At 39.5% G+C, this 17,393-nt stretch overlaps 1 protein-coding gene across 4 annotated transcripts in view; it reads left to right on the top strand.

Annotated features, from left to right (window-relative positions):
• The window catches only part of Ddr (discoidin domain-containing receptor 2), a 191,881-nt gene that overhangs the window by 102,585 nt on the left and 71,903 nt on the right, over positions 1-17,393 (top strand). For all 4 annotated transcript variants that reach the window (XR_004581792.2, XR_004581796.2, XM_034327477.2 and 1 more), the window contains 2 exons: positions 4,058-4,289; positions 16,938-17,085. Coding sequence is in view for 2 of the 4 variants with exons in the window: in XM_034327477.2 (XP_034183368.2) it covers positions 4,058-4,289; positions 16,938-17,085 (380 nt within the window). In the remaining 2 variants the exon portion in view is untranslated. The remainder of the gene's footprint in view (positions 1-4,057; positions 4,290-16,937; positions 17,086-17,393) is intronic.

The raw sequence follows: 17,393 nt of genomic DNA on the forward strand, positions 1-17,393 counted from the left end.
AAAATAAACTTTGAACGTTCAGCTTTTAAACGATAAGATCATCTGGATTCCAACTGCGAGCTTTAAGGGTTGAAATTCTAAGAGATCGAGCCTTTAGGAGTATTATATTTTTATCATACATATGATACAAAAACGTAGCTTTAAAGATCGAAAAGGTATTAAAGCTATATGTTAGATTGCAACTTTGTTGCGAATCCTTGCAGTGATATTAGACTCTTGAAGAGATTGTCCTTGAAGCTCAGACTCTTATGGAAACTTATGGTATACTTCACAATATCGTGTCATACCTTTGAAGCTACCCTAGCTTTTCTTCTCAATATTAAAACGTAAGACTCCTTGTAATATTGTTAAACGTTTGAAAAGCTGCATGATACCTCCCTTAGCAATGAATAACATTTTTGCAAAAAATTCTTTATACAGTATATGCTACAATTTACAAAATTGTTACCTTTAAAGACCCTTATGATGATGTTAAATTCGTCAGTTAATACTTTGACAGTTGTACGCCTGGTATTTTTCCACTGTTTAAAACACAGCAACCCTTAGGTAAAAAAGGGTTGCAGAGTCAAAACAGGGTAGACAGACGTGACGGTATATCGTGGTGGAAATTTTCAACGAACCCTCGGCTAATTTCCTTGCTGTCGTAATTAGCCCGCAGGAAGGACGGATAATTAGCGAGCTCGAGGTGATCGTGGAATCGGTCGGCAAAGGAGGGTGGACGGGGGTGGTTTGTCTGATATAACTTTATTCGAACGAAATCCTGGCTGGGTCGGCCGCGTTGCGGGGAATTTCGACGGTGCTACGTAGGTTTGCGGACAGAACGGACGAAAAGGGGTTGAAGAGGCGGCGAGGGACGAAGCCAGGACATTGTTAACAGCATTGCTGCCTAATTAACCGCAAACGCTTTCAGTGGGTTTCGCCTGGTCTATTGTTTACATGCGGGCATGCCGCCTGTATGATAGTGCTCGACGACCGAACCAGCTGAAATATTTCCATGGAGATTCTCTGCCGCTTTGTGTCGTCCATGCACGCGTCTATCTGGATCGGAGGGTTAGGTTGGTCCTGCAAGCCATCCCGGAAGTAACGTCCACTCGTGGGGAATTCCTCGCTCTTCGGACTCGAACCGATCCTATCTTATATTCCGATCTTTTGTGGTTTAAACGTGATCTTCTTTACGTTAGAGATTCGTTCAGCTTCCACCTTCTTTGGATTTAAACGTATCGCGTTTGTGCATGGAAGGTAAAGGGATTGGGAAACGTTGGTAAAATTATATAGTTAATAACAACACAGTAATACAAATTTTTATTTTTAAAGTACTAAATGGAAGCTTTACATATTAATCCGTTCGCCTATGATTTTTTCAATAGTTTAGTCAGACACAGCTATTTATTGCTTCAATTTTGAAACAAATAAAGAAAAATAAAATATCATGTATCCTTGATTGAGCAAATTATAATAATAATTAAATTCAAAATTAAATTATACTAAAAATACCAACTAAATTTAACACATTTGAAATGTAAATTGCGTCACGAGTATGACACGAATAGGGCAAGGGGTTAATATTATTCAGTGTCTGACTATGCGCTGATATTTCTACTGAATCAGTTAAATTATTAATATTCAAAGTATGAAGTGGACTCAAAGCATCAATTTCGCTAGTAATTTGAAATATTAAGCATTAAAAGTATCTATTACCATTTGAAACTTTTGTTCCTGTGAAAATACCATTCTACGAATTAATTGAAATGAAACTTCATTTCACCTATCATTTAACCGTTCGGTGGAAGCCGAAAATGCAACGGTATCCTAAAACTCTCTAAACTACGGGAAATTTGTTAGGAATGGCAACGAAATAATAGATTAATTACCAGCGCTCTCGTACCGTCTAACGAAACAAAGTATCGCCGCCTGTCAGAGGCACGGCTCGCCCGCGGCTAGGCGGTGGATCAGCTTTCATTAATTTTAATTGACGAAGGGAATCCGCGCAATATCGAGGAAAAAGTTGGCGTGCAAAGTGAGAGAGAGAGAGGTGGAGAGTTTCATTTCGAAGCGATTACCGAGCTAACGAGCTTTGAAAATCAAGGAAATTGTATCGCAGTCGTGGCCAGCGGAGTCGCTCGTCCAGTCAGAACGATTAGCGAGTTAGCCTCGCGAGTGATAATAAGCTCGGTACTTCGTGACCCCGTCCCCTCTTTCGCCTCGATGTCCTTAATTCTGAAAGCTCGTTGCGCGGTAAATAGAGCTTAAAATTAAACTTCCTCGGCTAAGTTTCTTATCGCGTGAAGAATCTCCGGTCTTTGTATAATGGGATCTCGTTATCAAGCAGACCCTTGTTTTTTACTCCAAACTGTGTGTGCACGTTGTACAAGCATATTTTAGATCCTTAATATGCCTTCCATATACTCATGACTTATTTGAATTTTTCTTTTTATAAAATTTAACTGATTAGAATCAGGTTCTGTGACTGTTTTTCTAAGATCACTATGAATTCTACTTGTTTTTCTTCGCTCATCAAGTATTTTCAGTTTAATGTATGCATCACGTATGCATCTGGGGCTCTCATCGCTCAATTAGAAACGTGTTTCGTGTCCATAATTGCCTGCTTCGAGGTTGAACCATTTCTTTGTTGATAGTGGAGAGCAATTCTTGTGTCGTTCGTGAAGGAAATAATTCAAAACGTGCCTAGAGAAATAGAGTACTCTGCATGGAAATAGAGCACATTTTTCATACGTAAATGCTTGTTTCTGTTATAAGTTATATCTAGAGATTGTTTATTTTGGTGATATCTAATTTACGATTTACAAAGTAAATCAATTAAAATAAACACGTGCGATGAGGTTTTATTAATGTCAGGCTTGTTAAATTCAAATCTGAAACACGATTCTCGCGGGATTTCAAGTGCACGAGTTTGTATAAGCGTTCTCCAGAGAATTTTTCATAACACTTTGCGAATTAAACGTGTTAATGTGATTGTACAAAGCGATGCATCGATAATAACGGCATTCTATTGCCGAGAAAGCGGGTTGGAATCGAAACTGCTTTTCCGTTGTTCTCCGCGACGAGAGCAAGTGGGTCAAACGCGTATGCGATGATTAAACACCGATTGCACCCCTTCTTCATCTATCTCCCCAAGCTCGTTTGCCTCTTTTCCCCCCTCTCTCTTCCCTCTCTCTCTCATGGTGTTCGCGTTGAAAGCCATTATCACGAAAAGCTGCTCGATACATATATAAATGATTATAAATAACTGGAAATCGATAGGGAAAAAAAGCTCCAGTTAAACGACCGCTCGTAAATCAATCCGAGCGTCATTAATTTAATACGCGAACACCCGTCGATCCTGGCGCGTTGGAAGCAACGTGTCGAAACAGAGAGAAAAACCGACTATTAATTACTTTTTTAACACCTACGAGCAACGAAAGAACCGATTGAGGATCGTTTCAATAACACGGCAGGAAATAAACGGTTTTCCAATATTATTTGAAGCGTTTTCCTGTTCAAACTATACGTTATTATTCGACAAGTACAATTCGATCAACATGTCGAGATTTGAGTTTTAGTGTACCGTTGAATAACATTACATTAATTTAATAATTTTACAATAACCCAATAATTCTATAACGGAATATTCACACAATTAATTGCGTGTATTTACCCAACGCTGAAATTGCAAGTTTCCTAAGAGTATACAATTCATTCTTCTCTCAAGAACCTTATTCCCCAAGAAGGAACAATTTCATTTCTCCTTTTAAAGGTTGAAGAACCTTCATAATGCTGGTAACAGGCGTTTCTCATAACCATAACGAAAAAGAAGCCAAGGATTTCCCCCTGCACCCTTCTTAAATATAGCTTTTATTGCTTATTCAGGGAACAACCAAAAGTATCTCCAAGAGAAACTGCAGAAAGATTCTCTTCATCTCTCTGTATATGTTTGTGTGTGTATATGTCCATGATACAAGTGGGTCCCACGTGAACGTAGAATACGCTTTTGCAAAAGAATATTTCTGTTCCTGGATGCCTTGGTAATAATTCTTACCGTAATTCCTTGGTTTCGCAGACTGAGACAAGACAAGGGTGGCGGTGCCTGGTGCCCGAAAAATATGGTCACAAAAGAGGGCAAGGAGTACCTTGAGGTGAATCTACACAACCCTCGTATACTGACGTCCACCAAGACCCAGGGAAGATTTGGTAACGGTCACGGGGTCGAGTACACCGAGGAGTACTTCGTCGAATATTGGCGACCAGGGTTCAACAAGTGGGTGCGATGGAGAAATCGACGTGGCATGGAGGTACGTACACACCTTCTGCCTGTTGGCTCACGATCGATTCGAACCTTCCTTTTTCTCTCACTCTCTCTTTCTCTCTTTGAAACTCTCAACCTCTCTTTTATAGTAGTCGCGAACGAGGCACTCGAGAAATTTGCGGTGTAGCTGGACTCATTTCGGTTTGCTAGTAAACGATCGTTATGGCGTGTTAAACTGGGGTACATCTTGCAAATTATTTCCTCATGATACGGTAATTTTCAACGGGATCGTTAAGTAGAATTTGTTGTTAATTAACATCGAAATAGTTAATAGTGTACACGATAATGTTACATGAAAGATAACGCGTACAAAATATTGGTAAGTAGTGTAAGTGATAATGGTCCGCGTATGGTCAGACGTAGCTTGTAATCTTTTATTGGCCGCGTTATGAAGGTAATTTTCAGTAAAAAAAATTTCTCGAGTTTACTTTGAAGCTGTAGTAAAAGTTTACGAGCAATTTCATTAAAAATTTTTAAGATGTTCTCCCATTAACTCTTTTAAAAGTGATTAAAGACGAGACGTGAAAGGCTTCTACATAAAACAAACTTTGTTAGGTAAGAAATCTTGTCGGTGTTATAAATGCGCCCGTAAATTTTCCTAATGAAATTAATGAGTTATTCTATATCTGTTTATGAAAGTTAATTTACTAATTGCTGCGAACATAAATAGGTACATGGAAACGACATCCTTTTTCTATTTGTTGCAAGGTAATTTTCCGAAGTATTATTTTACAAACTTTTCATTTTATTCAAATAAGAAAGAAACTTATTTACATGACATAAATAACCATATCGCGAACGTGTTAATTTTAAACCATGGCCAACATCAGCCTCGCCGATTTAAAGCTCCATTTCTAACTACCGTAGTTGCCGGCATTAAGCCGGACTTTCCGTATCCGTGGCACGAACCAGTGGATTTTTATACGAAAGCCCAATTATAAAGCAATTTCGCGACGAGAACGAACCGTGCCGGTGGAGTTAATGCGGTGCCAATCTTTATAATTGCTCTCGTCAAGGAAATCGGATTACGGTTTTAGCCTGGCTCCAGGGTGGGGAACAAAGAGTCGCTCGCGTAATTCCATTCTTTTGAACGAGAAAAATCTACACGTATCGCGGAAGCTTCGTACCGATTGCCTCGAGCCAGTTCATCCATTTGTACGTATACCGAAACGGTGTGTTTCCCGCCAAATTCACCTGGTGCATCCGCCTATAGTGAACCGGTGACCGGTGTAAGCGGCCGTTACAACAGGACGATCCGTTAATTAACGTCTCTTTAGCATGATAATCCGTACGCGATATCCATTAGCTCGTCAAAATACATAATGCCAGGTAAAGCGATTTACCAGTCACGATGAAATTAAGGGAAACAGGGCTGGCTCTTGGAGCCCTCGCCATGAATTATCGTTACCCTACCGTTTGAGGACATACTGAAACTATTATTCATGATAACGATGAGAAGGAAGCTTGTATATTGGAATATGGATTGAGAATTTGATATTGTACAGAATATTTTGTGTAATCAAGTATAGAACTGCATCTTGCATTTTTTATACCGGATATCTTTACAAGTACGTATTGCATTTTAAAATTTGAAACGGAAGTCTTTCATTTTAAATAACTTACTGTCTGCCATTAAGATTCAGAGGGTAATTATATTGTCAATTTAAAGGTTCTTTAAATTTATAATTAAAAGCTTTCAATTTAAATTAACACAGAAGATTCTATTGCATAAAATATCACTTGATCCTTCGACTTTCGTATTTGTAGATTAATTTTATATTTTACCTGACTTGCCACGAAAATCTCTTGCTTATCTTAGGTACACGTACTCTTGAAGTTAAACGGATTTTCTCGAAAACTACTGTTGCAAACAGTTCAAAGTAAAAGCGGTTATAAAAAAAAGATTCTTATAAAACACGGCACTTGAAATTTTCTTTCATGAATCACCTAATAAAAAATTTCATGGTACTTTAATCTTGATGCTTCTGTCGGCTTTTCTTGAACACCTGTAAATTCAAGTTGTAAATACTTGAAAATATTTCCAAGTGCCCTATTTACAACACTGTAAACAATACACTCGAGTTTGCGTCAGAATTTCATGAACCAAGTGTTTGATTAAAAGCCTGAATAGCAATCGATCAATCAAAATGGAAAGATCAATATGCATTTCGTCTGATATCGAGAATAAGAGTCGTTTTTATTCGCGAGCCACAAGCTGTATCAGTAAATGGAATTTTAATGGTTTCGCGATAAAGGAATTGCATTTATTCTATGATTGAAAGTAACCTGGTCGTAATCAATCGTGCTACGTCCATTCTTCGATTTCTCCTCTGTTTCTTTCTCGAATAATATAGCTCGATAGCGAACATGAATTGCTGGTTGTAAATGGACAAAATACCGTACTTGTATCAATAGGTTCGTTTTACATTTATCGACAAGCGAACGCGTTTCTTTTGCTGAGCGATTCGAATTGTTGAACTTTGGTTTAGAATATTGGAAAAATTGAATTTTATACCAGCTAGCAGCTATTGTATCAGTACTTTGATGGTGACTGTTACGTATTCGTGATTTTGACATTTAGTTAACTTTTTATTCATCTAATCTGAAACTGATTAAAAATGAAAAATTGCAAAAGTTATAAATTCCACGGTATTTAATTTTTTTATACTGTACTGTCATCGAGGTTTTATTATACAATCTGAAAAAGCCTGCAGGATCTGCTTTCTCAATTCATAATAGGCTTAAGCTTACCTAAGTCTCGAGAGATCTTGTCTCAATAACCAATAAACCTGATAGAAAATTCACTTACTCAGGTTGATCTTCAAACACGTATTTTCATATTCAAAAAGAGGGACAAAAGAATAAATTCTCAATCCGATACAAAATCTAAATAAGAAATAAGATTCGAAAGACTCGATGGATCGTTTCACGATTCCTTTAAACCAGTTTTCTCGAAAGACAGAAAAAACGAAGTCGAACAATTTGTACGGTAAAAAGTTTGTGCAACGAAGTAGCATAACTTACCCTGATATCTCGATACACATTGGCACGCAAAGAAAACAGCATTCAGTTAAAGTAGTTCTCGAAAGTCAGTACAAAGTTGTTTGGCCAACCTGGAGTCTCGTTACCCGAGCCTCTCTCAAGCTTTCTCGTGTTTTCCATCCTCGTTCATTCCCTCTGCTTATCTTCGTCGAATCACACACGACCACTTCCGGATACACACGGCATCCTGTGTCGTGGTTGCTCGGTACAAGGCTCACAATTTTCACGCGGGCTCGCTAAAGCGACGGAGAATCAGCCAGGATGAGAGGTAAAGGACGGACAAAGAGAGTGGAAGATAGACGCGGCGAATTTAAGAGAAAACGGAAGTCAGACAAGGATAAGGAGGGAACGCGTTTACCTTGCAGCCTCAATCTGGCCGGTATGTGATCTTTGTGCTCGAGCTCTTTTCCTTTGCTCCTTTGAATACGAGCGTGGAAGAACAAGGAAAAGCTTGCTTAGAGAAGCGTCAGAGGATTGAAAGGAGAAAGATAGAAGGGTAGAGATGAGGAGAAAGCAAAACGACTGTGTTATCGCCGGCTTGTACGTGACCCAACACTTCCACAGGCATTTTTCCACGCTCGAGAGAGGAACGGGGTAACAAGCGAGCACAACTAGAAACCGGCTTTTCCGTTTCCCCGAACGTACGGCCAGAAATTTCCATGCCGTTACGATTTCCTTTTACTCGTGAAATATATTAAATAAGAGAAAAGGAAAGGACGGAGTAAAATCGAACGTACCAGCCGGAGGAGTGGTTAGAAAATATTTCGATACGGTTTCTGAAGTGCTTTGCCACCGGTGATGCACGTACGTGTGCGGATCGACGTTGGCCAAAACACATTTCGGGCTGAAACACAGGGGGGCGGAACGTACAAGCACGGCTTGTTTCGAGAAAAATACGCGTATTTACCACGAACGCAATTTTCTTGGATATAAACGATGCGAACGGAGAGATGAAAGGGCTCGTAAAGGGCTCTGATAAGCAAGGGTAAGGGGTCGTTTACGAAATACTTTGCAAGAAATACGCGGGAATTAAAGAATGTGAAGTATAGTAAAGAAATGGGTAGTGGAATTTTATGGGGTTGATGGTGCTTGATATAGTGAATGAAAAATTTAGATTTAGGTGATATTATGTTTTTATATATCTGGAAATAATGTTTCAAGGGTTTTTTTATTTTAACGCACCCTTGTAGTAGGAGTAAGAGGAGCAAACGTAAGACATAATCTTTGGATCTAATATTAATTCCTAAAGCATTTTCTTAAAGGAGAGTTGTTCGTGTAACACGTGTCTTGACCCACATTTCGCCTCGCCTTTAAGTCTCTTACGATATTTCCCTTTCAATTCTCCTTTTCGTGCGCGAGCACCGAGAACCTAGTCACGAAAACGCATTAGGAGCACGGTCGAGCGGGTCGCGGCGGAATTAAGCCGAAATTCGCATTTGAATTCAGGTAAAAACGATGGAAGAGCTGCCAGTATATAGATGCATTCTGATGGAAACGGAAGGGAATGCGATGGAGCCGGCTAGATATCGTCTCTTTCTTTCGTGTTAGGCTGCTCGTTGTCGTGGTTAGACTGGGACAATTGCCAACGGTGAACGTGTTTCATTACCGTCGACGTACCAACGACGATGGAACTCTTGGACCAGCTTCATTTGCGGCGTCCTTCCATCGGTGTTCGTTATAGAACAAGCAAGAGGAAATTAAATAATCTTCGTGGAAAACACTTTGAACAAATCGTCGCCAAGTAACTCTGATAGTAAATTATTTTCTTGGAACACTAGTGATATAAGGAGTACTGAATATTGAAAATTAAACGACTATGTATTTCTTAGATATATACAATGCAAGGCTAAGCTTATTCAACCCCCGGACGGCGGACCATGGAGAGAGGTCCAATTCAAATGATGTTTATTCCCTAAATTTTACACTGTTCCTTTTTTACAAATTATTTAACTTTCGCTTTAAATTAATGTTCTTTTATATATCTTAGTAAGTTTTAGTCGTCATTGACCCAGACTTCACTGTTGAAGGGTTATAAAGAAGGGAACAGTTTCCTTGAAGTGGAAAACAAGGACATGAAAACGAGCGAGGCGCGCGAGCACTGTTATTTATAAATTCAAATTTCGTACGCGATATATTCGGCGCAAAACTATCCAGGCGAACGAGCTTCCGGTTAAACACGCTTATAACGTGGTAATTCTGGTGCATCGGAATTTATCGTGCGTGCTGCCGAGATTCTAGCGAAAAGGAGGACACTACACGCGAGAAACAAGACACGGTTGCTCCCCGATGATAACGTTCCCAGGGGTGTGTCGCGATAAATCCGCGGATGAAAGTCAACACGTACCGGTATTCTCCGCAAGACAGGATGAACGTACATTTATGTTTCTCGTGGTTGAAGTAAAATCGTCTTTTCCATATTTTCACTATCATCTAGGATTTAATAATACTTTTGTCTTCATTTTCTAATTAACCGATCCCATAAATCATCTTCCTATTTGAGGTATTAACTAGATTGAAAGATCCTCAATATGAAGCCATCAGTTTGAAACGCCAGAAATGACGAGGATTTCGTTAGGAATTCATTAGAAGGCACGAAGGATGCCAAAAACACGAGTTTAGCTGGAGATGACGAGTAGCCGACTTCTGTTTGACTTTGCGACCGCTCGCGCTTAAGCTCACAGATACCGACGGTAATTTCCATCGAAATTTCAATCTCGTTTATCCACAAAGTAACTTCCACGAGCCCCGTCCGTCCCAGTCGTCGTCTCACACCCTCCCGTTCACGCTGTATCACCCCTCAGGCGATCGTCCTGGCTGCTGGCAGCACGTATCGAATTTTAATCAATCACCGATAGGGACAGCCAATTCTAAAGCCAATTAACATATTCATTCGACAGCGGGACTGTCGATCTTTTTCCACTGATTTCAGCGTAATCTAAATTGCAATACGGTGAGCACCATTAGGAGCCAGCTTGTTACGCGATAATCATTATCAAATTTGTCTGGGTAGAAAAATGGAAGCTCAACGCGAATTTAAATTTCATTCTACAATATCGGTTGATTTTTTCGTGTAGAATCACGCGCGATTTCCATTTACATCACCGGTGATCCTCTTGTATAGAATACTCTTGCATACAAGCAGGTACACGACACCATATATTATATCGTGAAACACGGCTCGCTATCGTGTATAATTCGACACAAAGAGGTGGTGACGCGCGCCGATACACGATCGAACCAGGTATCGATGGATTACGGATTACCGGCCCGAACGTGGACACCCTATTAGCAGATTACCACGCGGCCTGGAAACAATTTTCTACGGCCACATTTGTTCTCCCTCTCTTTCTTCCTCTCTTTCTCTCCCCATGCGTTAGCCAGCTTTTTATTCGAGCCGCCAGGTTTGCCTGATTTTCTCCCTTTTCCGCGACTCCATCAAAGCGCAGGCTCGATCGTTGAACGATTCCATCCAGACGAGAGCTTTCACCCCTCAGGGGGGCGTGGAGAGTAAAGAGAATTTCGTTGCGTTTTTTTCACTCCCTTTCGCTCGATTTTCGAAATATCTCGCGTCCACGCAAGCCCTCGTTGCGAAATCTATTTCGACACTAAAGACACTAACGTAAACGAATAGTTACAACCAGTCGACGGTGATTCTCTTCCCCATCGTGGTTTCCCGTCCAATCGAAATTGTTCAAACGAAACTGGTAACCTAGAATTTCCTGTCGACGATTCGCGATGCTTATGAATATTTTTTCGTTCGGTAGATGCTTTTTAGTGGTGTTTGAAATACCTGTTGCTAACAGACGAAGAAATGGATAGAGTAAGAAGAGGTTGGTACTCGAGTTGTACGGGGAGGACAAATTCGAATTAGACGGGTTGTTGGTCCGCTTAGCTGGGAAAGATTCAACCACAAGCGGATTAGAGACGAGTTTCTCACCGGTAGATCTGCCTAACGATAATACTCGTGAATATTTTCTTCTTAGATCGAGCAACAGTCTAACGAGCACGCTCGTTAATGAACATTTACCGGAAGAAGAAGGCACCTAGCGTTTTCTTCGAATGAAATTAAAGCAGCTTTTTCGGAGGCGTTAAGAGATTTCATTTGGCGCTGCTTAACTTGTATATACTGGCTACTTGAATCGCGATTATACAGCGCGAAAAAGAAGTAATGTGAAATCAGAAAATTGTTTAATTTTAGCTAAGCAAGAAATATTCATAATTTTTTAAATTACCATCTGCGTTTAATTAGATATTTTTTCGCAGTTTACTTTGCTACAAAAGCGTACGAGTAATTTTCTATTGTACTTTTCAATTCTTGTTTTCTGACTTCTAAAGTGGAACATAAACAGCGCCTTATGTTCCATAAAATTCAATGATCGTTTGCACACTATTTATGCCGTAACTCAAAATTGTGCTGTTTCAGAAACAAAACGTTCACGATTTCATGCTCTTTTTTCATCTCATTTTCCCCTTTTCTCGTAAAATATTCGAGCGAGCTTCACGAAAAACTCTTTGCCAAAATAACACGAACCAACTTCGAAAAATATGATTTCGTTCATGTAACTCCTACTGTACTCTGTATTTTCATTTTAATTTTGTTTATGGAGAAAATATTCGAATTATGAACTTCGCTTTTTCATGGATATGGGATTTTCTAATTTAAAATAGCTGATATTTTAAATATTTTAAATTTTCATCACGAATGAAATTTCAGTTCGTTGCAATTAATCCAGAAGTGTAAGTGTTGACGGAATTCCATGGAACACGAATTGTGCCGCAAACAGATTAAAAACGTGCCCCTTTCCAGCGAATTTCTCGTGGAAAGTAATTGCCTACGGGGTGGCACGAGAAGCAGGCGGAAATGGGACGTTCACCGTAAGCGTGTTCCGGTTTTTCGGCTCTGTAAGACGAGCCAGGGCTACCGTCTGCTCAGGTTACCTGGCTTCGACCTCCTAACCTCGTCGAGATAATGAAACCCGGCGGAAGACGTTGCACCGGTGGCTTTAATTCCATCAGTACACCGTCTTCCCGGGGCAATTCCAATTTGCCCTGCCTTTAAACCCCGACACGCGCCACGCAACGCTTCTACAAGCTTTAAACAACTTGCCGTGTTCCGAGACAATTTTTACAGGGCTCTATACGACCCGTCGATTATCTCGAACGGATATTTACATCTATGTTTTTGACGTGTTTGATTAAAGAAGAAGAATAACGAGTTTCTGCGAAACGATGAAAAAGGAAAATTTTACTGAATAATTTGTTGAATATCATAAACGATGCAATTTGTTAAGCATGACACGACCGGAAATGAAAGTAAAGTTACTGTAAATAAGGAAATATCAAGCTGCCAACGGGGCGGTTTGGTTTAAAACAAATAGCTAATAAAATCGTGAACGTATCGTTGAAACTACCATGATCCTGACCTCTCAAAATCGACCCCATCCCGTGCTCCGACTCGATAAAAAGCTCGAACATTCTATTGACCCAGTAACCTTCTTGGGACCACTCTAGAGAGCTATTCCGTTATGGCCGGAAGAGCTCCCCAGGGATAAGGAAAAGTCATTCTATTAAAGCTAGAACGGGAACAAAAGGATCGTTAGTAGAATAGTGTAAAGATAGAGGACATTACAATCTCCAGAAGTCACTCACCGTACAGTTATCGATAGAACCATATTCTGAATTCTAACTGGCTTTCTATCTACTTCTAAATTTGGTTGTCTGACTTATTATACAGTATTCTACTTATTCTGTGATTCTAAATTTACCGATTTGAATGAAACTCATAGAACGTGTAAAACTATCTAAGGTACGAATAATGATGTATTCCATTTTTTCCTAATCATCCTTGAACTAGGCGAACACGTTACAGTAAGTAGTATAAGTCAGTATATGGTCAGACGTAGACATTCTGTGCTAGCGCAGCGGTATAAGTAGTATAAGTCGGTAGATAATCAAACCGCCAGTACATTTATATACAGAATGTTATAATAAAGACACTAATCTTTGAAAATTAATAAAATTCAGATACAATTGTTAATTTATATACGAATAATAATATCATAAAAATTTTTGTGCAACAAGTTTTCAAAACGCTTGCCTTTGCTTGAAAAACTTGAATCCATGTATTATAATTGAATCTACTGTAGAAACGAGCGTCAATTAATCATACTAAATTGAATAAACAATTACTGAATAATTGAATAATCAAGAAAATATACAAGGAAATCCGTAATACGTACAATTGGTACTCTAATACGATGCCACGTGTACCAAGAGCGATTCATCCAAGTCACCGGATATATGGGTTCTCTTCAGAACGATCCTCCCTCCTTCGAGCATGGATATCAATTTTATGTGTCGGTGGGACGATATCGGGCCCGCCGCTACCACCCCGTCCCTCGACGCTTGTTTATGGCTGTATTAATTATTCCTATCGCGTATACGCCGACCTGCTGGCTTGTATTCCCGTACGTTGCTGCAGTTGCAGTCGCAGTCGCAGTTGCAGTTGCAGTTGTAATGCATCCGCGGTCGGTCGTTCCAAACCGTCCGATATAACCTGGTCGTCCGCCTCGCCCTCGGCACCGCGCCGCATCGTGCTCGCAACGATTTAAGGGGCGAGTTCCATTTGCCTGCCGTTTACAACCCCCTGTACCGCTTACAGCTGTCTACCCTCTATACACCCTTTGCTGTATTAAGTCAGCGTCGCAGCCGTACGCTGCCAATTCGATGGACGATTGATTCGTGTGCATAGAGCATGTTCTAAATCCCTTTTGATCTTGATACAGTTCACTTGGACGTTGATTGGTGACCGGTTGTAATAACAATTGAAAGAAAGAATTTGATATTAATACCTATTGTGGAAGCGTGGAAAAAATTTATTACTTAAGTATTTAGAATTTATTTTTTTCCATTTTTAATTCATGAGTGGAAGTTGTTTTAAAATATTCATCTAGGATGCACTCGTATTTAGTTATTCTCGGATCCGGCAGCTGTAAAACTTGATTTCCGTAGTCGATTCTAGGATCCTGAAGTTGTTGGAATCTATTTTCGAACGGGAGCAGTCGTTATTGGATCCCCTGACCCTGGATGCAACGGTATTGGTTTCCACGACCCGAGTAGCTCGATATTGGATCCCCTGACCTCGTGGACAACCCTGTGTAGTAAGCCCTGTGTTATTGATATCGAGTCTCACATCGGTCAAGTCTTTGATGATCATTTAGTCAATTGACAAGTCCTTCCGATAACAGCTCTGTAATTATTCTCAATTATCAAATTCTCATTCTCTTTTTATGTATCAGTTAAAAGAAGAACGACACTTTTGATTCAGCATTTTCATGCTATTCTAAAATGAAATTCTTTTTTCCTCAACTACCGAGATACGAGAGCAGCTTTGTCATCGATGGTCGAACACGATACACAATCCTTATACGGATGAAACGGCACGAAATTCTCTCGCCGTCTCCTCCAGTCGTGTCGCAGACGCGGGAATCACGTCGTCGAATTTCATGGAAACGGCACGAATCCATTTAATATATCTGCCGAGACGCCTGCAACACGCGAGAAACGTTCGACGCGTGCGAAAAATCTTGGCGAAAATCGACTTTCGACAGGCAACCGTATCAGTTTGCGGGACTACCTCCGCGATTTCATAGCTACTGAAATGCGATGAAAGAACGTTCAAAATTCTGAAAATACGGTGACAAGCTGATCAGTAATAAAAGCTGCGTAAAATATTCTTTTTACTTGTCAATTATTATGAAGTATCTTCTTAAATCTCTTTCACGAAGTTTATGTAAACGTCGTCCTAAGTCCACAAAATATAAATTCAAAGTAACTGCGATTGATTGATGAGTTCGAAGGTCTTCCAGAAATTGATTGACATATTAATCGAGATAGAGGAGATTGACTCTTCAAATCAGCAAGCAAAATATCAATATCAAGGTTCGTCTTCTTCCGTGAAGGAACCCAGAGTAACGAACCCTGTCCATTAACGCTATCAAACCACAAATCTCGTTAAATATCGTACAGTAGGATCTCTCTTTCTCGTATTGAATCAACAATACGAAAATGTTTGATGTAAGATCAAAGCAGCAGGGATATTCACGTATCTCGTTACTAACCCTTCGTTCACAAAATAATATACTATCTCCGGCAGGATTTCTCTGACGGGAAACGTCAGAAGGATCAAATTGCAGGTTTCGTATTTTTCAGATCGAATAACAGATATACCCGGTTAGAAATTCTAATCCGAATGCAAAACGTGAAGGTAACCGAAACTTGGAGTGAAAACGTTTGAGTCGAGTGAGTCATGAAAATATTCGTGAATTAAACGTGGAAGTGTTTCAAGAATTATTATACATTCCGGAGCGGTTTTTTGAAATTTTTATAATGTAAAAAATTATTAAAGAAATAGGACACGTTAGATATAATTAGTATTTCGTCACATTTCTTGTGGAAATATATCATGTATATTCAATTAGTATTTAAGAAATTCGACAGAGGTTATTCGACACAGTGTATAGGAGATTTCCGGTTCGTTTTACCGACAGATTCGTCGTTCGTGGTCCGATTCTCGAGCTCGACGTTCATATTTCAGTCGAAACCGACTGGTTATCCTTCGAGAAGCAACGACGTGGCAACCTGTTCCCCCGGGAAATCGATCGATGGACAAACGAACGGCGCTCGCCGCTTTCTATACAGATTTAACGTCGGGTATTTACATTTAGAAGAGCTGTTCTTTGCTAATCGGATCTGGAAAATGGTACTCGCTGGCGGGATTCGGGGTTGCCTCGAAACAACGATCACCAGTTAACCATCGACTTTAAACCTCTATGCACTTGTTTTGCTTTTGGATAAAATATTGAATTTTTATTCCGGATTCAAAATTTTTTCATTTTTCATTTACATTTAATATTTAGAAGGATAATCAAAAGTTAGAAAAATGAAAATGAAGAACAGTCTAAAATTTTATTTATATTTTTGTAACAGTATGTTTCCTGTCCCGTTAAGATCATTCGAGCTATCATTTTATTTCAGAACGATTGAAAATTGGCAGCTGCTGTGATTTGACGATTTATTTCAGAGAAAATGGACTGACACGAGCAGGATACGTTTATAACGATATAATAGTAATGCATAGATTTTTTAGCTATGCCGGTAACGTAATTATGATTGATTGACAGAAAATGGACATTTTAAACTGATACTATCCCAGAATTTCATACGAAAAATACTGTTATAAATTCGTATCGGTTTGGTTTCAAAAATTGATCTTCTGTCCGATTTCTATATAAAGATATAAACCGAATGAAATATTGACGATTAATGCCATTTCAACATGAAATCTTAAAATAGCAAATAATATATAATGAAAAATAGTCACAAAGAGATACGAATAAATGTTTCGTATCTGTTAATTAAGTTGATCTATTTTAAAAGATGACAATCTAAAAAGTCACAATCAAAGTGACGAACGTGTGACACCATCTGTCAAGAATAAAAATATCTTGATCTATTATTGAATAAATATTTTTACCGAATATTTATGTTCGTTATATTCGCTAACCAGACCAATGGTTTGATTTTGTTGCAGCTTTTGGCGGGCAATAATAATCCATACTCGGAGAAGGAACAAGTTTTTGACCCGGCCATCGTGGCTACGAAGATCCGTTTCATCCCTTACACTTCCCACATGCGTATGGTGTGCATAAGGGTGGAGCTTTATGGATGCCCATGGACCGGTGAGTGAAATTTATAGTCACACTTTCCGCTTTCCGTATCTCACGATGCTCTCACTTCTTATTTCGCGACAATGCATCCGTCGTACTAAGTATTGAAAAGAACGAAGTCGTAGTTCCAACGGTTTCAAGCATTCTTATCACGCTGTCACTGTTTTCCATTTTATCGGATCGGAGAGCTTCTTACGCCGCCGGAGGAAACGTGCGATCGAGATCATATTTCTCTCTGTATTACAGCCTGCATTTTGAATATTCTCAATCGAGACAAGAATACCTTCAGCTTGTCGTATCTTGAATGTTTCAACGAAATA

The sequence above is a fragment of the Osmia lignaria genome, chromosome 9 (genome assembly GCF_051020975.1).
Source record: "Osmia lignaria lignaria isolate PbOS001 chromosome 9, iyOsmLign1, whole genome shotgun sequence".
Classification (NCBI taxonomy): domain Eukaryota; kingdom Metazoa; phylum Arthropoda; class Insecta; order Hymenoptera; family Megachilidae; genus Osmia; species Osmia lignaria.